This window comes from Motacilla alba, chromosome 2 (genome assembly GCF_015832195.1).
Source record: "Motacilla alba alba isolate MOTALB_02 chromosome 2, Motacilla_alba_V1.0_pri, whole genome shotgun sequence".
Taxonomy (NCBI): domain Eukaryota; kingdom Metazoa; phylum Chordata; class Aves; order Passeriformes; family Motacillidae; genus Motacilla; species Motacilla alba.
Window position 1 is genome coordinate 58,625,121 of NC_052017.1, and position 22,761 is coordinate 58,647,881.

At 42.5% G+C, this 22,761-nt stretch overlaps 1 protein-coding gene across 6 annotated transcripts in view; it reads right to left on the reverse strand.

Moving 5' to 3' along the window:
- Nucleotides 1–22,761, reverse strand: part of NFATC1 (nuclear factor of activated T cells 1) — a 111,217-nt gene that overhangs the window by 45,027 nt on the left and 43,429 nt on the right. For all 6 annotated transcript variants that reach the window (XM_038126015.1, XM_038126022.1, XM_038126033.1 and 3 more), the window contains exons 4-8: nucleotides 22,404–22,606; nucleotides 19,098–19,270; nucleotides 17,016–17,156; nucleotides 1,750–1,805; nucleotides 376–508 (exon numbers count right to left, since the gene is read on the reverse strand). In XM_038126015.1, the coding sequence (XP_037981943.1) occupies nucleotides 376–508; nucleotides 1,750–1,805; nucleotides 17,016–17,156; nucleotides 19,098–19,270; nucleotides 22,404–22,606 (706 nt within the window). The remainder of the gene's footprint in view (nucleotides 1–375; nucleotides 509–1,749; nucleotides 1,806–17,015; nucleotides 17,157–19,097; nucleotides 19,271–22,403; nucleotides 22,607–22,761) is intronic.

The following is a 22,761-nucleotide window of genomic DNA, read 5'->3' on the forward strand; positions in this document are numbered from 1 at the left end:
GTGGTGTGAATTTAGAAATGTTATTTGAATGCAATTTACCCTCTGGGGTTAGGAAGTCAGACCAAGGCTTGACAGCAGCTTAGCAAAGAGCTCAGTGCCTTCACAGACATCTGAGTTTGTGCTGTGACTCTTCAGCTCCCAAAAGCAGAAGTCCTTGTTTCAACAGGTCTCTGCCACCAATGCAAATAGAAATAATCTACAGAGGCGGTCTCTTGTGGGAGCAGCAGAGACAAAGGCAGTTCTATTGGATTTATTCTCACTCTCATAGCACCAGGTATATTTCCAAAATATCTGAATTATTAAAGAATTATTAGAACCATGTATGATCACTATCTCTCACTTTTACTAGAAGAGATAAGGAATTTGTTTTGTTACCATTAGCAGGAAGATAGGTGAAAAGCTGGTACTGGCTCCTCTTTCTTTTCCCGTTGCAGACATAGAAGTTGACCTGAACAGGGCTGGTAATTCTCTGATTGCGGAAAGGTGGTATCTCAACCACCAATGAGTTCTGCAAAAGCAACAAATCAGAAAGTCAAGGCACAACTAAGGCAGTCTAGCTATGTAGTATTGAAAAGTTAACCCCAAGAAGGAAGAGAAACACTCTCTGAAGGGAAACTGGTGGGCTCTGTGGGCAAGGATGGCTTCCCACCAACACCAGTGTCCTTGCCAAGGACTCTAGAAGTAGGGAAATTATTTTAGCATGGTTCCGATCTTTTTTTTTAAAATCACTAGCCCTCACTTCTTCCCTTTGGACAGCAAATACGATACTGCATATGGACAAGGCTCTATCCAGCCTGCCTCTGTCAAGAATCTGGGACCACAATCAAATTGTGGTCTCTAACTCAGCAGGAGAAAGCACAACGACTCGGTTGGCAGGTCATCCATGATATATCTGAACCTAACAATATTTCCTTTGAAAGGCATTAGGACAGCATTACTCAAATATTTCCATTTTCCACAGTGAAATATATTTTTATATAACAACTCAGGGAGTTTTAAGCATGCTACCTTCTGTGGATGGGAGAGTCACTTTTGCAAGCACATCTAGTGCAACATGAAAAAGGGCTGGAGAATGTGTAGATGATCTTCCACTGCCAGAAACTAAATACTCCAGCATGGGGCTAAGGAATGACTTAGCTTCTAGGGCATCAGCTCAGACATATGCACAGTGAACCTGCTATGACCATCAAAACCTCCCTTGGCGCTTTCTGAAAGAGTAACAGGGAATTCTCTTTTTAGTATTTGGCCTGAATTCAGCCAAGATCTTTAAATTGTTTGCCTACAGTTTTGCAAGTATTGCATATTCTTGCAGACGTGGAATAGTGGACGTACTTCCCACTTAAGAGTCATGGCTGAGAGAGCCACACTTCTCCAATGTGGAGCTGATCTCCTGTGAGGGGACTCATGTTTCTCCTGCTGAAGATAGAGGAAAGCCAAGGAAAATGATCAGAAATTGCTTTGGGAGCAGCGGAAAGAACTGACCCAGCAAGACAAAAGATGAGCAGATGGAACTGGCCCATCCCAGACAATGAAAAAATATTTTCCAAATGGTCTCTCCTACTTTTGGGATAGTTTCCAGCGAAGGCTTTTTACCCCATGCTCACGTTAAAGAAAGATTTCCAGGAGGGAAGGCCTAAGTACTTGTTCTGTTTCAGTGCCAAAGCCTTGGAAATCCCTCTTTAGTAACAGTGCTGGAGAAGGCAATATATATTTTTCATCTTGATGTTAAAATATTTAAGGCAGACTTACTGGCTTGCACATTTCTTTGTCGGTTTTGGCTTCCATTTCCCACACATGGTGACCATCTAAAAGACAAAAGAGAAAGATATCTAGTTCTTTCGTTTTTTTCCTTTCCCAAGCCAAGAAAGGAACAACTTTCACAAAAACAATCTCTTTGAAGGGGCACTGCGTATGTGAAAAGGAGCTCTCATAATGCATTGCCCAAAGCGTTGCCCAACTAAAAGACCATCTGGGCCACCTGTGACAGGAGCCCCTTCAGCTTTTCTGAAGAGAAGAACCAAAGTCTAGAAGTGCATGATACGATGACTTGGGGGGAGCCACTGGGAGTTTGCTCTGCCACTAGCCTGGACAAAATGTGCAACTGTTCTACATCTCAGTTGGCTGAACTTTCAGACAACAATACTGCTACTTACGATGCCTTTTGAACACGACCTAGGCTCTAAGTTATATTCAATATTAATATTAAACAATACAAAAAGTAAGGTACCATTAAGGAAGCTACTCAGCCATGCAGGATTTGATTTTAATATATTCCTAGTCTGGCTTGTCATAATTCTGCTACCTGGGTCAAAAGGCAAGGCCATAGGCTTGGAAACACAGCTTTAGACTGCATTTTGAAGTTGGTTTTGTTCAGCTACAGTAGTCCCTCTTCTGGAGCTGTTTTTAGTGGTATATTGGGTCCTCCAAATTTACCGAATTTCTGTTTTCAAGCAAACATAGATTTAAGCCACAACTATAACTTTTTCTGGGAACATGTCTTTTGGAAGAAACTGGTTTTGTCTAGTCATTTTTCCTGCACATTACTGATACAGATATTACTGGAAAACAAGGTGGGCTTTTATTTCCTTGCATCTTCAGACCTCAATAGGAAAGAAACGAGAAAAATAATACAGAATGTAAGGCTTCCATTCTGCAGGCCTAGAAAAACACAAATGAAAGGCCATAAGCAGTCTGCTGGATAAGCTGGACAGTGGAGACACATGCAGCTTCATGAGTCCCACACTGTCAGATGTTACCGAAATGAAGGGGAAACTGAGACTTTATGTCATCTCTTTTGTACATTTATTGCAGCTTTGGGACATGCAAATGCAAATATTAGTTATTTTGAACTTCATCACATGGATGCGGGCCTGCCTTAGAAAAACAGCCCTCTGAAAGGTAAAAGAGTGAATGGCACTTTTTCTTTTCTCTTCGCTTTCATGGCCAGGATGGAGGTGACGCATTTAGAACTGCCTGATTTATTACAAATGTCTGTAAATAATATTTTTGTGTACAGCTGTCCTACCGTGAAAGGAATGCTGCTGAGGGACTATCCCTGGCAATTGTTTTAATGTCCAAAACCCTTTTCTCTTAAATGTATGGAAAGAGGCACAACATGAAGGCTGCAGCACAAATACCACAGTGAATTTGGCAGGTCTTTCCATAGGAAAACAATTAGCAGATATACCCTCAGTTTCTTCCTACATTTTAACTTGTGATGCTGGAAGAGGAATCCCTTTAATTGGTACTGCCACGTTCAACTGCAGGGACAGAAGAAGCAGCCAGACTGTGCTTGAGACTCCTTAACGATGCCTTTGGAGAGTGCCAGAATTGAAGTAGGCTTCTTGGGAGGACTGGCGATCACTTCACAATTTATCCAACAGATGCTTCCCCTGGGCTGTCAGTAGAAAACCCTGACCAAAATTCAGCAAGCCAGGACACATCCCCTGCCTGGGAGCAGCCTCCTCTATCTCCAGCCTCTGTAGCACTCCGTCCCTGCCCCTAATTAATTCAATCAGCTATAAAAGCAACACAACGCTGACACTATCACACATTTCGCAAAATGTAGGAACTTCTGCTTTGGAAGGGGTTTGCTGGGCTGTTTTTTTTTAAAACCTACAGACGTCCAGACTAGTAGTTAACATGTGTTCAATTTGCCTTTGTAAATGGATTACCAGAAGTTCAGGTTTTTTGCTATGTTTAATTTGTGCTTTGCAAGACGAATGATCTGATTTAGGTTTCTGTTTTTTATTTCCTGCCGATACATCAGGAAAGTTCAAAATGACTCCATCTCCAGTTATTCTTTCAATTATTTCATGTAGCACTGCCTTTATGCATTTTTAAAATTTTTATGATGACAAAAGGAGTTTGTTTAGAAATATTTTAGATGCTGTTATCTAAGCTATTAGAAAAATAAAAAAATCCAGAGCCGTGGCTTGTCTTGGGAAGCTAGGAAGAACAATATGGGTTTTGCTCCAAGAAATTCCCTTGGGACTGTCCAGACCATCGGCAACTGAGGGGAAAGGGAAGAGAAGGAAGAAGTAGGGAATAGACAACTCATTAACAGCTAGTGACATTTCATTTAAAAAAAAACCACAGGGAGCAAAAGCTGTTCTGAAGCAAGAGACAAAAAAAAAAAAAAAAAAAAAAAAAAAAAAAAAAAAAAAAAAAAAAAAAAAAAAAAAAAAAAAAAAAAAGAAAGAAAGACAATTCCTCATATTACGTCTGGTGAACCAAGAGGGAAATCTCAACGCCCACGGACTGGGAACAGCTCCAGGAGGGAAACCTTAGACCACTACGTCAACCTTTTACAGTAAACATGTTTTGCAGGTTTAAACAGTTCAGCTGAAATTAAAAAATGAAAAAAAAAAAAGGAATAATGGCTTTGGAATGGTTTGTGGGAGCCCTAAGCCTCAAGATAGTCTGTCTATGCTGGAGAAAATGGTTTTGCCCCAGTGCCCATCCGCCGGGGAGCCTGGCGAGCAGGCGGGATGCCGCCTCCTGTCAGCGTGTGCTGGAGGAGTGAGGGCTGCTCGCCCACAAAAGTTTCCATTGTACGCCTGCCACATCTGCAGCAACGCGCCTGGTCTGGGCCCGAGGCAACTCCCTCCTGGCCGCCAGCCAACCCAAGTACACCAGAGCAATTTATACCTTTCCAAAATGCAAATAATTCAAATTACAGACATAACACAAAGCTGAAGCAGACACATTTCAGGCATTCCCGTTAAAGTTTGCTCTCTGGAATTACCGTACCCAAATGGGCAGTTGTTATACGGGGGGGGGGGGGGAGGGGGGGGTGTGATGGAGTCAGGAGAGGAAGGAGAGGAGGAGGCACGAAGGAAAAGGGAGAAAACGGCTTTTCCAAAGGTCTTATTTCATTCCCTTTCATTTCACTATTTACTTTTACGAAGTAATAAGAAGTGTCTTCTCCAAACCAAATGCCTGGCTTTGTTTTGGCGTTTTTAAGATTTATAGTGCCATATTTTGAAGAGAAAGACAGTTCTTTATATAGCTAAAAAGTTGGGTCAAGGTATTATACCGGTGTCTTACGTTTTGTGAGGGCTTTTTTACCAAATGAAAATAAAGCCAAAACATCCATGCACAGAACGGCAGGGCAGAAGCCCTGCAGAGTCCCTGGTGGAGTGCCCTGCTCCCTCACTGCCAGCAGCAACAGCCATTAACCCGACAGAGCCAAGGCTTCAAGGGGGAAGCACGCACAGGCTGGATGAATGACCCTCAAATCCCTCCTCCTCCAAAGAGACAGCGGCACTGCTGGGGGAAGGAGAAGCTGCTCCCACCCATTCTGCACAGGCTGGAGGCTGCGCTGACAGGTGGCCATCAGCACTACTGCCAGCTGAAGACACCAGGTTGGTCAGGAAGCCTGACATTTACAGACCCATCCCTGTTATTTATAGCCATCCCTGCTCTGTGTGTGCTTCACCACCATCCGCTTCTGCCTTGTTTTCTTCGTCGCTGTGAAACTCGAAGCACCTGGGATTGCTCATGACGAAAATGCTGTGAACCCACATGTTCTGGGGGGTGGATTTTCAGCTCTGCAAGGCATAAACACCCTGTTCTAACATGGGGTAGCTGAACGGTGAATGGGCCTTTGTAGCCTGCTCTTATCAGCCGCTCGCTCCGGCGTTGAAGGAAACTGCGCACAAGTCCAGAAGTAAAAATACTCTAATTCATCAGGGAATTCCCTGCAGCATGAGTCACCAAGCGGCTTCCCCACCACACCCAGCTACAAGATTTCCACATAAAAAGGCACTGTAAAGGTCTGTTTTAACACAGAAGCAGGGCTGAAAAGTAGTTGTGTAAATCTAGCAGATTCAGTTATTCACCCATAGAGCCTTGCAGACCATGGCATACAAATTTTCCTCATGGAAGAGCAACACAAAGAGCTGTAGAGACTTTCCAAAGACATGCAGACATTTTTGTAGTATCTTCCCCACATCTTTGCCTACCCAGAGAGATCCCCTGGGGTTTCTAGGGCTGGATTTACCTTTTTGTCTCAGGGAACTGCAACCATAGTGTCAGGCAAACTCAAAACAATCAAACCACCAGTGTAACTTTCCAAATTGATGGATTGCAGAAAGGGGGAAGAATATACAAATGCAATAAAACCTAAGCTTGGAAACTCAGGAGGGTATGACATCTGGCAACCACTTAAATCTTGCCTCTATGAAACGGGCATAATGGGAACATTCAGATATATTTAAGTGATTCCACTTTACTACAGGAGATTAAAACAGTCTATATTCTTTAGTGGACTTGTGTTCACTTGAGATATGAGAAGAATAGACATTATCTAGGATTTCACTGCCTATACACAGGGTACATTTTATATTCTTCCAGTCTGTGCTTCAACACAGTTTGACTGCACTGGCTGCACTGTAAATCTGTATTTAAATTCATATATTCCAAGTAAAATGGTGAAACAAGCCCTACCCTCCCAAAGGAACCCACTACTTGATTAATGTGTTGTGAGATTACCCTGAACAATAATTCCTGTGTTACAGCCCAGATTACTTTAACATGTCCACAACAGGCAGGGCACAGATGCAATGCAGAGTCACTTTGAGGTGCTCTGCAAAGGCCGTCTGCCCTCCTATTTGGCTCTAACAATGCATATTTAAATCCCTGAGGGACTAAGAATTTGAAAGCTTTCAACTTGCACTGCTACCCTTCTCCCCTGGTGAGTGCCCTCATGATACTTAGACAACTGATCTGTGAAGAAGTTCAGAGGGAACAGATGGGTTTCTGTGCAAAGAAGAGGATGAAGACTATGGCAAAGTCTCATCATTCAAACTTAAGAGTTATCCAGTTCTCTGCAAAGATGCCATCAGCTTCCAGGAGAAGGGAAAGTTGAACTGGCAATGAAAGAAGCAAGGAGGAAGCTCTGTTGCTTGGAGGACAGTCGTGGGCACAATGCACTGGCACCATCTCAGCAACTGGCACTTATGAGTTGGCATGAGTGTACTGCTGCTAGATTTTGCAGGGGCAGCAGTATTTGAGGATACCACAAGCAGCCAGGGCAGTTTTCTAAGCTCATCCTACAGCTGTCTTGCTGCAAACGATTTTTCCCCAGCTGGACACCAGCAAGGGAAGGGGATCCCACCAAGTGAGTGGGATTCTATACCTCTCCTGATACACTGGTGTACATCTTAGAGACATTCACAAGGGTCAGGCACTAAGGAGGAACCAACACCAGCCAAGCAGTCTGACATGGGATGTACAGGGAAGATGGGGCAAGAGAGCAATGAAAAATTCAGAAATACAGTGTGTGCTAGTAGAAAGCAAGTATCTGAATTGTAAGTGGCCAGGACCTTTCTTTTGATCTCCTCAGTGATACTTAGCTCTCCTGAGATCTCAGCCTCTTAGGGACCTGCAAGCAGCGAGATGCCTCCTACTCCCAGAGCCATCTTCAGAGCAGCTCCACCTCCTGGTTCAGCTCCAGCTGGTGCCATGGACTGCCTACTGCCCAGCACGTTGTCCCTGATTGCCTCTCCAGCCACCCTCATCTCTATTCTTTGCTCTTATACCACTTTTGCTATGAGACCACACAGCTGGTCTGATTTTCACTTACTTTATTTCTCTCTTCCATGCCAGGAGGTATCCCAGATGTTCTTCTGCCCTCCTCACAGCCTACTGTGCTGCTACAGAGACTTCCCCACAGCTTTGCTCCCCATCCCTGGCATGCCTTCTGGCATGCCTCTGTCCATGTGCAGCAGGGCTCAGGCATAACTGACCTATTTTTGTTTCCACATCAAAGGTACTGTATTTGTTGGTGTCTTCTCATAAGCCTTTTTGCTGCATATGTATTTTGTCCACTCCTTCAGCTATACATTTTTGCAGTATTGAGCTGAGTGCCATGTAGACTTAAGTCTGTTTGCTATCAATATGATACTCTTGAGTTACTTTTTCTCCCTTCGTTACCTTGAATTAACAATAAGAATGTCATGCAGTGAGCAGGTGTAAAAATCCAGCACAAAATGGATCTTACCGTGCTTTGGAGTCAGTGCCAGGCACACGCTTCCTCTCTGGTTGCTCAGCTGGGCAAGCCAAAAGCTGAGGGACTCACTTTGCCTGAATGGTGAGGCCTTTTTAGCTGCCTTTTACCACAGTATGTCTAACAGACGCAATTATTCTGAGTTCCAGTGTTTGCAAATGAACTGTAATTTTAGTCCAGGTAATTAAAAGGAGGCATAGTGCTGACAACTGACAGATTGAGGTTCGTTTTGAGCCAAAACCATTGGAAAGACCTGCCAGATACTATTTTCAGCAGAATGGAAGCTGGTTGTGCAATTTGTGCTCTCTGGCACCTCCCCCTATTCAAATTATTGTTGGTCTGAGGGTTTTATTTAATAACTTTAAGTAATTCCAGGTCTAAAACACACAACTTCCAAGTAAAACTGCAGCTTGACATCCCTGAAAAATCTCTCTAGAGCAGGCAGGTCAAGCAAAGCTCACCCAGCACAGCCACCCACCAGCAGTCATGACAGCACTTCACTCTGGTTTTGATTACATTCACGTCATCTCCTTGTCTTCACAATTTTACTTTCCTCTGGGAAACTCTAGTAGGCTGAACCTGTGACTCTGCAGCTGAAAGTGAGTAAAATATTCCTGGTCCATCTTCTTCAGTCTAATCTGTCTCATATTTTCTCAGACTATTGGAGTAACGAACCTCACAGCCAGTTTAAATCAAGCTCCAAATTTTTCTTCCATGAACAATTCTTTTCCTCTACTTCTGTGCTGAATGCCAACACCACCACCTGTACTATAGCTACTTCTAGTTATTTCTCATCTTAAGATGCAAATTTGATTCAAATGCTTTTAAATCTTCCTTCTTCATTATTTTTTGAGACACAAACACTTCAACTGTATGACTGCAACTTCTCAACTTCCAGAAACTACCCACTATGGCAACTCCTCGTGACTTTTTGGCAGACACTTTTGAAGAACATTTTTATTTTTTTCTATCTCATTGCCCCCCTCATGTTTGTTTTCTTGTTTCTCTTGTCAAAGAAGGTCAGGCTCAATCTCAGAGGTCCCTCCTGCTATCCTTTGGTTTTCTGCCTTGACATCAGCATCCCAGCAACAAGGCACACTTTGGAAACAATCTATCTCTCTATTCCTGTCTTAAATGTCATTGTATTTTCTTCCACATTGAAGGTGTAATCTTACTTCCTTAGCAGACCTGAAAGGAACATGTTCCTCTTCTCTCACCTCTCTCCACATTTCCTGTGCTACTTATCTGAGACTACTAACCAGTTCTTAATGATGCCAGGAAAGCAACAAGAGACAAGTTGTCATTTTCCAAAAGAGGTAGGCATTCCCTCCAAAAATGAACAACTCTGAAGCCATCCCCTTGTATTGGTTTACGTAGCAAGGTCTGGCTAGTGGCTGTGCTGCAGGGGTGGAGAAGATTCTAGTAGCTGCCCCCTTGTCTGACAGAACCAGTTCCTGATGACTCCAAGATGGACCCTGAGCCGGACAAACCTGAGCCCATCAGCAAAGCTCATGAAACCTCTTTGCTAACATACTTAAGAAGGGGAAAAAAATTGCAGCAGCTGTGAGAGAGGAGTGAGAATAAGTGAGAGGAACACCCTTGCAGACACCCCCAACAGTGAAGGAGGGGGAGGAGGTGCTCCAGCAGCCAGAACAGAGATTCCCTTGCAGCCTGTGGGGAAGACCACGATGAGGCAGCTCTGGCCCCACAGCCCATGGAGACAATCACAGCAGAGCAGATATCCACATGCAGCCAGTCAGAGCCCACGCTCCTGGCAAGAGCTGCAGGGAGCTGAAGGGGAGCCCAAGCAGAAGCAGGTTTTCTCACACGAACGATGGCTGCAGGGCACCCATGCTGAAGCAGGTTTTTCCTGAAGGACAGAACCTCGTGGAGAAGACTCATGCTGAAGCAGTACATGAAGGACTGTCTGCCATGGGAGGACCCCACACTGGAGCAAGGGAACAGCATGGGAAGAAAGCAATGGTAAAGAGGAGCTGTTATGGACTGACAAAGCCTCCATTCCCTGATCCTCTGTGCCACTCAGGGTGAGGAAATAGCAGTCAGGAATGAAGGAGTGAAGTTGAACTTGGGAAGGGAGGCAGGGGTAAAGGTGGTTTTCAGTTTTACCTTTGTTTTTCACCATCCTCCTCTATTTTTAATAGACAGTAAATTGCTTCCCCCAAGTGGAGCCCATTTTCCCTGTGACAGTAACTGATATGCAATCCCCATCTTTACTTTGACCCATGAGATTTTTCAACTTATTTTCTCCCCCCTGTCTAGTTGAGGAGGGGGAATGAGAGACCTGCTTGGTCTCTCTTGGTGGGCACTTGGCAGCCAGCCAAGGTCAACCTACCATACTCCTTTCCTCCACTTCTTTAGGCACTGATCACTTCATTAGACTCTCAGATTTTTTGTAAGGGCTGTGAATTCCTGTGTGTTTGGACAGACAGTCCTACTGGAACAGTAACAGTAAAAACGATTTGAAATCTTGTGCTAGTTGTCAAAGTTCAGAGACAAAGTTTTGATTGCACAGATACAGCTGCTTGAAGCCACTTAGTCTGGAAGACATGAAAGAATGAACTTGAAGCATTCAGCCACATTTTCTATAATAATTAAAAATTTACAGGATTACTCTGACAAATGACTTTTGAGACCATGTGGTTATTCCTTATTTCTTTGTTGTCCACAGTAAGTATCTGTGATTGATTGATCTCATTCTTCACTGTGAGAGCAACACCCTGGATGAGACTTGCTGCTGCTGACACCATCTCATGTGTATGGCTGCTGTCCCACTCTGTCTTCACCATTCCCTAGACTAAACAGCCAGGAAAAACTGAAACGTGCTGACATTTCCTACAAGCTGCATCACTACTCCTCTGTGCGCGTGAAAGGGTTCCACCATCAAATGACTCCAGCATCTGATGACACAATTCGCCTAAGGATATCTATTTCTGGGCAGTGGCCAGAAACCCCTTCAGCTATCAATACATCTCTAGGATCTAGGTTCAAGTGACCTTCACATGAACTCCATGCTCCCAACTTGTATGCCTTTGAAGTTTCCAGTTTATCTAGTTTCCCGAATTTTTACCTCACTGCGCATGAGTCAGCATGCAATTGCTCACTGCCAACTGGAACGTGTGTCCTGAACTTGGATAAACAGACAGACAAAGAAAAAATTAAGTAGTATCTGTCTATCTGACTAGAGGGGGAAGGAGAGTTTTGCCACTTGCTTATTTATTACGAGAGCTACAGTATGATTACTGGTGTGAAACATGACCCCTTTTTGGCCAGTTGCCCCCCAAACTGCTACTGGCAATGGAAAGAGCAATGGAAAGATCTCTGAGAATGCGAGATCTTCTACCACATGAAGCTCTGCCAAGACTCAGGTCACCCATCTCACCATCTCATCACATCACGTCAAAACAGACTCCCAACCCTAAGCTCCATGGTGTATCTGAGTCAAACCAAAAAGCCCGCATGCTTCCTCAACGCATCAGTTCCATTCACATGCCACTCAAATGTCTTGTCAACATATCACTTTCCAGAACTTTTTGTAAGTTTTGCTGAAGCTGAAGGACTGTGTTTGAGTTACCTGCCACGTCACAAGGTAAATTCTGCTCACACAATGTGTGGGAAACAGAACTGAATTTATAAAACTGACAATTGTACCTTAAGGCAGCAACTGATTGATTCCAGTTTTTGCCAGAGACATAGAAATTTGAGAGGAACAAAAAACCTGTGAAATGCTAGAGTGGATGATTACATTCATCCAGCTTCCTTCTTTTCTGTATTACATTTCTCCTGTGCAAAAATTCAGCTGACTGAGCTTGAGGAGGCAAACTGTTAAGTTTTCCCATATGAAATACTCACAGAAAGTTATGATTTCCTTTGGCATAAATATATTTTAAAATTATATTAGTGATTTCACCCAGTTATCTTTCATCTGCTCTAGTTCTAACTACTTCACATCAACACCTTCATGTTCTAAGACTAAAACCTGTTCAGCATCGAGGAGGAACAGTTTTGACAGAAGAATCCATTTAACAAAATAAAAGCAACAGCAGAATGAAAACTTTGAAGCAATAACTAAATCTGAAAAACTTCCTAATTGTTTGATAATATTAAAAAAGAAAAATCCCTAGAGGAAATGTTGCTTACACGTGGTTTATTTCACCATCTTTCAGGAACTTTGAGTGTCAAAGACTTTGGGTTCAATAGCTGAGGATATTATGCAATTAGGTTACAGAACTGTGTAGGTGCCAGGATTACTGTTGAAGTCTGAGTAATTAACAAGTTGTTCAAAACCACTGAAGTCTCTAAACCTGGAGTTACTCAGAGATATTGTGAACACTACAAATGTCCATCTAAGAGAGTGATGCATCTTCAGGGAGGGGCATCTGTTACATGGAAGATTAGACACGGCCTTTGGCCAGGACAAAATGGCCCTCAACATTAACAGCCCAGAGTCAAAGTACCAAAGTCAGTGTTATTTGAGAAACTAATCCCATAGTGAAGTTGGGTGTTACGTTTCTGCCTTTTCACTCTTTAAAACCCTTGCTCTGAGCTCTCGTCACTAAGCACAAAAGCAAAGAAAGGGGTTTGGAGCTCTGACTTAACTAGTGGCAACTCAACCCTATGATAATTAATAATAATAATAATAATAATAATAATAATAATAATAATATGTCCAATGACCATTTCTACCCATAGGTCGCAAATTTATAATAAAGATTTTTTGATAATAAAGATTTTCTGCTCTTTTAAGTATGTCTAAACTTGGCCAAATCTGTGAAGTCTGGAAATATTTGAGCTAGTTCCAGTGTTAAAAGCTACAGGAGTGAGGAGTGATTTTTGAGCAAGGAGGGATTTTCAGGGTAGATTAACTATTTCAGATCTCAATACGAGACTTTTTCTAACCCCCAAAACACTCTTTTTATCCCAAAATATCCTACAGCGTGCCAGGAACTATAATCCATAATTTACCATAACATACGCAAGATTTTCCTGTGCATTGTCCCTTGGGATACTGGGTTTGTGTCTCATCACTGAGCTTTCACTCACCAGTTATAGGATACATTTTGTGGACCGAGGGATGAAAAACAGGATTTTTTCAGTGCAGTGATCAGTTTTATAGATCACTTATCATAGTCTGATATACTAAGAGCCAGCGTCTGGTTGTTTTGGTTAGTTAGGGTTTTGTGCTGCTTTGTGTTTAGTAACTCATTACCTTAAAAAAATGAGCTTTGAAAAGAGTGTTTGCAGAAAGCGTTATTAAAAAAAAAGGTTGCTGATAGATATGCAATCCCTAAAACACACTCTTCAAGCATCTCTGCTTTTTCTGAACTTCCCTCAAGACTTTTGTTGCCTGGTACATTTATAATCTACAAATAAAATAAAAAGTTTTAAAATTTTAAGTAACTAAATCAGCCTTTTGTTATAATTCCAGATCATGATCCATGCAGATGCACATGTTAACAGGAAGCATTTTCACTGCTAGTCAAACACTTTCTGTCATAGCTAACAAACACCAATTTCATTTCACCTACTTTTTTAACTAAAATGCACACCTTGCTGCCACAGCAACCACCAGCCTACAGACATCAAGGCACCTGGCCAGTAAGGAATTGCAGACTTTTCAATATTTTACAAAGTACTGATTCTTCTGATGACAAACAGACAGGTGTTGGCCATCCTCAATGCGGCACTCAACAACTATGACATGCTCAAGACACTTTTGAACCTCAGGAAGAGAAACACATGACTACAAAGAGATACAGAAAGTGAAAGGAGATAAGAGAAAAAAAAATATTAATGTAATTTTTAAGCATCAAAGTCATTGTGGGACTCCCCAGTATAAGGAAATTCTGAATTGAAAAAAATTCAGAATTTGAACTGAATTGAACCTCTCAAAGCACATTTAACATTCACATTTTCACTACTACTAGGTTTCTTTGACATTTTATACCACTGCTCATCACTGGAAAATATGGTCTGATGTGCAAGCAACAGAATATTACCCAAAATCTGGCAAAATAAGGCCTCACATCAACATGTAAGAACATTTTTATGGTACTGTAGAATCTTGAGCAAATTTTAGTCCACTTCTGAATACTCATTATTTATCCAAAGGGGTGCCTTCTGCCTGACCTCACCATGAGGGGTTCTCCTTCCAGAGAAGGTCCTCAGAGTGCTTCTCCTGTGGTCTTTCAGTGTGCCATGCCTTCACCCCCTGGATACCTCATTTTCCCTGTGTGAGACATAGAGTCACAGGGCTGCAAAGTTTGTTTTGCTCTGTTTCATACGCTTCTTGGCTGAACAGCAGCTAGCAAGGGGTTAAGCTGAAAGCAGGAAGCCACTGCCGCCCCGGCAGAAAGATTGATTTGATCATTCTTCAGGGATTCCCTTTTGTATGAGTCACTGCTCAGACTGACTCCCCCAGCAAAGGAGGCCAGGATAATGCCATTCCTCCAGAGACTACAACAGCTGAGGGCTAGCCCTGAAGACTGAAAGCTTGGGACTCATGCTTGGAAAAACATTCAGCAGACCACAATGCACTCAGCAGACTTAGGGAAAGCTGGGGGAAAAAAAGACAAACAAAAAGTGTTCTCAAACTCCTTTAGTTATCCAATTAAGTATGCAGACTAGGAGGAATCAGACAAGCTCAAGGAGACTGCCTTCCAGCTTGGGGACTCTGCCTGAGTAAGGACTGAAAACATGAGTTAACGTTGTACAATATTTAAATTTTATACAAACGATACATTCTCTTTGTGAGCACAACAATCTATTACTTTGATCTATTACTCTGTAATAGCTGTGTTTGGCTGCTACCTACTAGGAACGTGATTAACATTCCAAATTCAAAAACAAAAGTGTTAAAAGCAGCAAAACTAATGAATGTCTCCAGCTAATCACAGAGGTTCATAACCATCACTCTCAGAGAAAGAGAAACTAGCCGGTGTTCCTTCTTTTGACCTACTTTCACTGATGTTCAAGAGCTGAAAGGGAAAGAAACACCCCATGCTGATTTACAAAAGTGAAGGCTGCTAATGCTTGTTCATTTGACATTAAATACAGTGACTGTTCAAAAATCCAGCCAGAGCAGTCTGCCACTAAGGTAATGATACATTGCTCTGTTTGCTTCCGATGCATTGAGCTGTGTGAGGCAGCATAGCAAACAAATCACAGAAGCCTTAAAAATTGCTCAGCCCAGATTAGCCAGCAGCTTTGCTTTTTGTGTGTCATTTCTACTGACTCAATTATTGCAGCTCCTGGAGATGCTACACTCTGACTCTAAGTGCTCAGCCCCTGCAGGCCATACTGCCCGGCAACTGCAACAAATGTACTTTTTTGGTAGTGAGCCTACTAAAAAAAAGGCAGAACCTTTCTGTTATTGAAAGCTATACAGTGAATATCCTGCTTTTAGTGTACCTAATGTAGTACAGGAATATAGGAGTATGGAGACAGTGTTCAGATCCACACTCTGGTAGCACACACAGCAAACAGCACCACAATCACAATCCTTCGGAACACCACACTTAAAAATTTTCCAGCTCAAAAAAGGAAGAGGAAAGGAAATAAGTATTAAGGAAGGCACCCTTTAATGTGGTTTCCTTCTTGTAATGAGACAGATCGAGGACTCTTGACACGTCACACTAACCCAGTTCTGTGCAGCAAAGGAAGTTTAAAGTAAAGTAGACATTAACTTTCTTCCCCTCTGGGGGGGAACACAGAGAACAGAATTCAGGGTTTTTTCAATTGCAATCCTACCTTTTCCCTGTTTTTTTTAACTTTCTTAGGAAACAAAAATGATGTTTCTGCTGATGTCACAGCCACATCCCCGCTGTGTGTGCTGCAGTGCATGGGGTTCACAGAAATGTGCCAACTGGATCTCCTTCGGCAACTTAAACTTCATGAAGCCAGGATTCTGTTGGGGAATTTCAGGGGAGTCTTCTGCTTTTGTCCTGAGCATGCTAAGCCCAAAGACTTGGGTGTCTTTGCCTCCAGAGTCTCCCCTGCTCTTCCTGCCATCCTGCCCCATGGCCCAAGTTCCTGTGGTGTCATTAGGGGCCGTGGGCAGGAGAGCAGCGTGGGAACCTCGTGGACATAAAGGGTTAAACAGGCGCAGTGTCCAAGCTGGTGCAGCGGCCTGAGGAGAGCCCAAGATTGTTTGAAGTTCGGGGTGGGGGTGGGGGGCTCGGCCGGCAGCTGAGGAATTCATAGCTTGTGCCAGCGCCAGGGAAACCCTTTCCAAAACAAGGCTCAGAACTATCCTTAGCAGTCTCGTTTCAGGGCCTGACGTTGACTCCCAGCTCCACGGCCACCGCTTATTCCTGCGGGGGGCATTCACACCCATCAGGCACTGCCACCCTGTGATCCACCGCTTCTGCAGGTACATCCTGCCCCAGCCCCAGCTCCCACCCTGTGCCATTTTCCCTGTTTCAGCCTGGCCTGCGACTCTTCTCCAGGAGAACCAGTCCCACCACCACAGCACCACAGGAGCAGTGCTGGGCGAGGGGAAGTTGTGCTCAGTCCTTCCCCCAGTCCTTGAGGTAAACCTGTCCTTCAAATGAATGTGTGTGCTCCAAGTCCTCTTCAGCCAGAGCCTTGTAAATGCCACAGGAGACACAGGTGCACACACACCAGCAGCAGCACAAATTACAGAAATGTTTAAGAAGATGCACTGTACTGCAGGCTTTAGAGGGATATGGCACCAGAGATTCCGAACTCCTCTCACAGGTCCTGCCTGCTACACTCATGATTTGCTACAATAAACAAATGCCAAAGGCTGACTTTCAATGTCTCTATTGTCTACCTGTAAGTACAGTTGTCACAGTGTGAAACCTCAGTACTAGGCACGGCTCAGATCCTTTCCACAGCTTTGCCCAGTGACATGGAAAACGTAATACGTGCAGAACAAAATGTCATTACCATATTTGTGCTTTCATCATTTGACACAAATGTGGTGGGGGGAAGGCAGACTGGAGTCTAGATTGAAAAGACTTACCTGGCGCTTTCTCCACAAAGATGACTTTGGAGTCTTGCAGAAAGTTATGACCAGTCAGTACCATTTTTTTCCCTCCAGTAACAGGAAAACTGTCGGTACTTTGCTTCTCCACCAGAGGCAGTTCTTGGGCAGATCTCTGAGCTGGAGAGTAATAAAGAAGATTAAAAAAAAAAAAAAAAGGCAACCACGAACACACAAAAAGTAAATACTGCATTAGTAAGTAACTTAATGCTTACCCTCATAAGATAAGCTGAGTTTGATACAGAAACAAAGAAAGGTCACAAGGTTTACAGGAAACATGGTTCATTTTCAAGTGCTTTGATTGTAAACAATAGTGTTAAACAGCAGTACAGATTTGAACGACTCACAAAGAACAAGTGTTTTAAAACTCAGCTTGATATGAACTATTATCAGAAAGTGTATTTTAATGGAAATTCATATATTTTAAATAATTTTCTCTCACTCTATGTGCTGTGTTTTTACAAGGCACACATGACAAGGTAGTCACGCATGTCCAAAATTTGTTTCAGTCAACATACACCCTACTGTCAATTCTGCAAACTGTCTTGCAGCAGCAGCAGCAGCCATGGCCCTTGTGATCCAGCAGCAGCTCACACTTTAGAAAGAGTATTTCCAAATAAACCTGAGTGCCCAAGCACACAGGATCATGTAAACTGAATCTGGTATTCTTGTGGCACAAATTTTATCCCCCTCAACTGTGGGGCACGAAGAGAGTCCTGCTTCAAGGGACAATGAGACATTTTATCCAGATTATATGGTTCTTTCTGGTGTCACATGCACTAAGAAATGTATGAAGTTTTTGGCACCAGCTTATTCCACAATCTGTGCTAGAAATAACACTAGCACTTATTTTTTCTCCTGTTTTCCACTTCTTTCAGCAGGCATGTGCCATGCTTTTGCTCATTATGCAACACTCAAAGCAGTAGTACCCTGACACTAATCCAATCAGCTTCACATTTAGTGGTTCCTTGAGCTTGGCTTTTTTGCACAGACCAGTTCAGGATAGATGCAAACTGTGCCTTATCCTGCTGTGTAGCAATTGAAAAGCTCTCATAAACTTCAACTGCAGGATGAAACCATGACTCCTCACATTTTTTGCTTTGCCCTCCAGAATGAATGGAGCTAGTAATGGTCAGGCCTTCCTCCCCATTCCCTCTGCCAGAGGCCACCCCTCACATACCTGCCAGATATCAAGTTTCTCCCCTTACTTTGTCAGCATCAGGAAGATCCACTTTGTGAATGGAATGCAACCAAACCTTAAAAAATTGCTTCAGTCCATCCAGCCAATCAAAATAGTGTTGGGAGTTAGACTGAAATTCAGCTTCCACCACTTATGCTGCACTGTCAAAGCTAGACAAAGCAGGTACATTTTGTTTTGTGTGGGGGAGGCTGCTGAGGCTTAGAGAGCAAAAATGATATAGGTATCTATGAAGGGTGTCCCAGTGTATATGATTTAATACAGGCTGTTCATTTAAAGAGACCTCAGTGTAGAAACCTGGTTTCTGGATGTTTTCTGAAGCTGCAGGCCAGTGTGTCAGCTCTAGTATATTGCTAGCTCCTTATCAAAGGGGCTGGGGTTTTGTTTGCTGGTTTTTTGCTTTATGATGGGGAAACAGAGTGAACAGGACATAAAAGATCTTTTCAAAACTTCTGCAGCAGTTACCTTTATGATAAGGAGTCACCAAAACCAAAGGCCCTGTCCCTCCCAAGTCTACTATTAGTTTAACTGTTCTTTACTTGTAAGTGTGTGTTTTTCTACAGCACTCAATGCACAAAGCTACACATTTTTTCCTAAGACATAGACATTCTGTTCTCAATGTAAACCATGTACTTTTGGAAAGCAGAAAAAAGTTCACTAACTAGACAGGTAAAGCAAAACCAATGTAGAGCATGTTGGTGTGGACAGACTGCATATGAAGCAGAAAAGTTAAAAACTGTTCAAAAGGTGCGTGGACATGGCAGTGCCGAGTAAACAGTGATCTTAGACATCTTTTTCATTCTTATTGATTAAAAGATTTTCGGATAATATCCAGCAAGAGGAGGATGTTTGTTGCTACTTACAGCACTCAATGGGGTTGGAGGCTACTTGCAAGGAGAGGGTCCTGCCATTGGCCTGTGGAATATGAACCCTGAAGACCAGACGCACACGAGTGTTCTTACGACCGATGTCCGTCTCTCCCTTGCGCAGCTCAATGTCAGAGTTTCGGAGCTTTAATATCCCAGCACAGTCAATGCTATCCAAAAGAAAACACAGGGCAATTCAATTCACTTCAAGAAGACTTCAGGAAGACACGAGCGTGCAATATCTTATCTCTCTCCTGCATGCTCTTCTTAAAAAACTGCATCAGGCACAGCCCAATGACCAGGCTGAATGCAGCAGACTTTGTTTAGTACTTGCATTCCCAAGCAGCTGAGTTGGCTATTGGTAGCAGCAGGTATAGTGGCTGCTGTAAAGAACACAAATTTAGGATGCTACCTCAGTTCTCAGAGGACGAAAATCTAAAGGACCCTTCCTCCCCAACACACCCTATAAGGATTGTAGTTAAAGATAAATCAAAGCCCAAAGAAACAGCAAGACCAGGAAAGTCAGTAGGATGCTGGACAGCAGTGCAGAAACTGTTTCTAACCTGGAACGCCAGGCTACTTAAAATTTCACTTGTTACAACTAATTTAGACAAAAATCTGACCAGATTTTCAATCTAGGGTGAAGTCCTGAAATTCTTATTAATGAACAAAGCTCTCCCTGAGGTCAGTTCTACTGTCAATTTGTTTGTATTTCAATGAGTAGGAAATACTCCCAAGCTGAGTGCTGAACTGAAGCTCTGCATGAAAAAAAACTAAACTCAGAGATCTCTCCTCACGTTAGGGAAAAACGTGCTTTTCATCAGATACAACTACTATAATTTCTGGCCTCATTCTCTTTTTTTAGTTTTTTAACTTTGGTTTTCTCCTGGATGAGTTTACGAGCCAGGATTTTTGTCAAAGATTATTTCAACACAAGAAGCTCCTGGAGCAAAAGACATATAAACCTATGCACTCAAAAACCCACTGCAAAAATACCTCTGCCTTGGCCATGACTACAAAGGCTACATGGCAATTTCTTCTAGGTACTGGTCTCTGGCATGCATTTTATTACATTGAGTATGCATAGTTAACTTTATTTTGCATTCAAAGAGTTTAATTCCCTCTCCAGACCTTTGAAGCTCTTCTTCTGAAGCAAACTGCAAATAAGCACTATGGCAGCACGGTTTTGATCTGCATTTTTTCTCAAGTATGGATTTCAGAATTTAAAAAATGCCCTTGCTGATATGATCAAAGAAACTAATGAAAGTATTAAAGATTCCCAACAATGCATATTAGCACGTGAAGCCATAAGAATTATATAAGAATTCTTATACTCTGTATAAGAATACAGAGTATTTGTACTCATGTCAAAATACTATGCAAAGATCCGTAAGGCATGGAACAAATGGCATGTTTCTACATTTTGTCTCTCCTAGAGCAACACTTGTAAACTGAATAATTATTGATGTACAATTAATACCTAAATGTTCAGAGAAGAAAAAGTATTTAAATTCAAGCTTGGAAAGTCATGGACATTGAAATCTGAAGTCGATAGGAACAGTTAATGTGCAAAAGTTTAAATGGGCAGATGAGCTCTGGTGTTTCACTGAATCAAGACCTGTACACATAAAGTGTGAGAAAAGTTCTTGGCTCCAAATTTCAATTCATTGGCAGTGCTACATGAGGTTTTAGACTACCGACATGTAAGGCCTATATATGCCAAAGCATTGTTTGTGATTCTTGAGTGAGCTTTACCACAGCCTGGCACACATGCCACATTCAGCTTGGCTACCAAACTGTGTAATTTACCTTTATTTTAGGGAAAAAGATGAATGAAATGGTAATAAAGTTCCTAGATGGCCAAAAATGTGATTCAAACTGGATAAATACTGCCAGATAAATACTGCGTGGGTACAAATGAGTAACATTTCCTTAACCCCAATGCAGCCCCACCAAATTACGATGGCAGGAAACAGGGCCAATAATTTTGAAGGCTTGTCATGACTTTTAACACAATGCACTGAGAGAGATCCTCAGGTCCTGAGTGATCACTCTAAGCCCAGCTGGCAATGCAGCTAAACATATTCTGGCTCTTCTATTTACATGAGGCACTCCAGGGCATGTTGTACATGATACTGCAAACCAGCTTCTAATAACCACTACGTGTGGAAGGACTTTAGGTGTCTGATAGCATTTTCCACTTCGTTAAGGCAAGGAAAACTGCATGAAAAACAAGGAGTGATACTGTGATTTTCCCATGGTATTTGGTTTGGTGGAGGTCAGGATTTCTTGCTTGCTTTCTATCTTGCTATATATACACACACAAAGGTGCATGCAACTATATATAAATATGAATACATTTATATTTATACACACACCAAGACCTGTACTTGCACGCAAGCACACAGAAATTCCTCCCAAGGCAGACACCTCAGATAACAGTTAGGATGATTTGAATGAAGGGAGGAGACAACTCAGGGGGTAGGCTGATTTAAGAGAGGGGCACAGAGAGGACAGGATAAAATAGTGTGAAAGGTTTGATATATATCATTTGCACAGAATGCTATTTTATACACAGCATTTATACACCATCCTATAACAATGTTTACAGATGCTTAATGGACCTACATTTAATTAGCACCCAGACATCCTAAGATATGCATGCCTGCTTTTCTGAATAGCACTAAACTTAGCCCAGTTTAACAACTCAATCTGTAAACTGCATCACCTTTGAATAAAGGTTCTCAGAGCTAATTCTTCTTAGTTCTGGAAGACTTGCTTGTAAGCAAGTGCCATGAAAAATGCTGAGTTTTATCATCTGAGAAATGAGTGGTTTTATTCGTCTCAGAAAAACCACGAGGGTACTTGGAAATGCTCTCTAAGAGTTTCCTTTGACATCCAAAGATAAATTTTAATCAGCTCTGTTCCTTGTGCTAGTGCGTATAGGAGCAACAGGTGTCATATTTAGAAACTAAATGCAGGAGCTGAGGTAGGAGATATTTACAGCTCAGTAACCGAGACACTTATTTTAAATGGCAAATAAGCACATTGGCTGAAACTCTAGAATGAAAGCAAATCAGTTGTCATAAATATTTGTGCAGTTCATTTTGCTGTTAAGCTGATTAGCGGCAATTTGTCTCAGCAAAGTTGTGGAAACCTACTATTACAGAGAGAAATGTAGGGAAAGAAAACAAAGATAGGGAAAGGAAAATTGTGTACAAAGAAAGAAACAAACCCCAAAGAAATTAAGTGAGTTGACCAAGACGAAACTTCTAGGATTCAGACATGGTGCCTTGGTCTTACATTGCTCTCATGTTGTTCTCTGGAAGAAGAGGAATTTCCAGGACTTTGGTGTTGGAAAGTATTGTTTCATGGCTGGTGGTGGAAACGGTCTTGCCGGTGATCCGGTGAACCTGGTAGAAAGCATGGGGTCGCAGCAGGCGGTCGTCTGCAGTCCCAATGAACAGCTGCAGTGTGAGCGGCTCGCTTTCTAAGTAACCATGGAGCTGGCAAGAGAACAGAAAACGCCCACTGAGCACCACGCACATAAACTGCTAGGAATCAATTAAAGTTTTATAAGCAGGAGAGCCTAATTCAAGGAGAGAACTTGTGACAGGTGCTATGTGTTAAGTTCCCCCCTTCCATTTTTCCTGTAATGTAA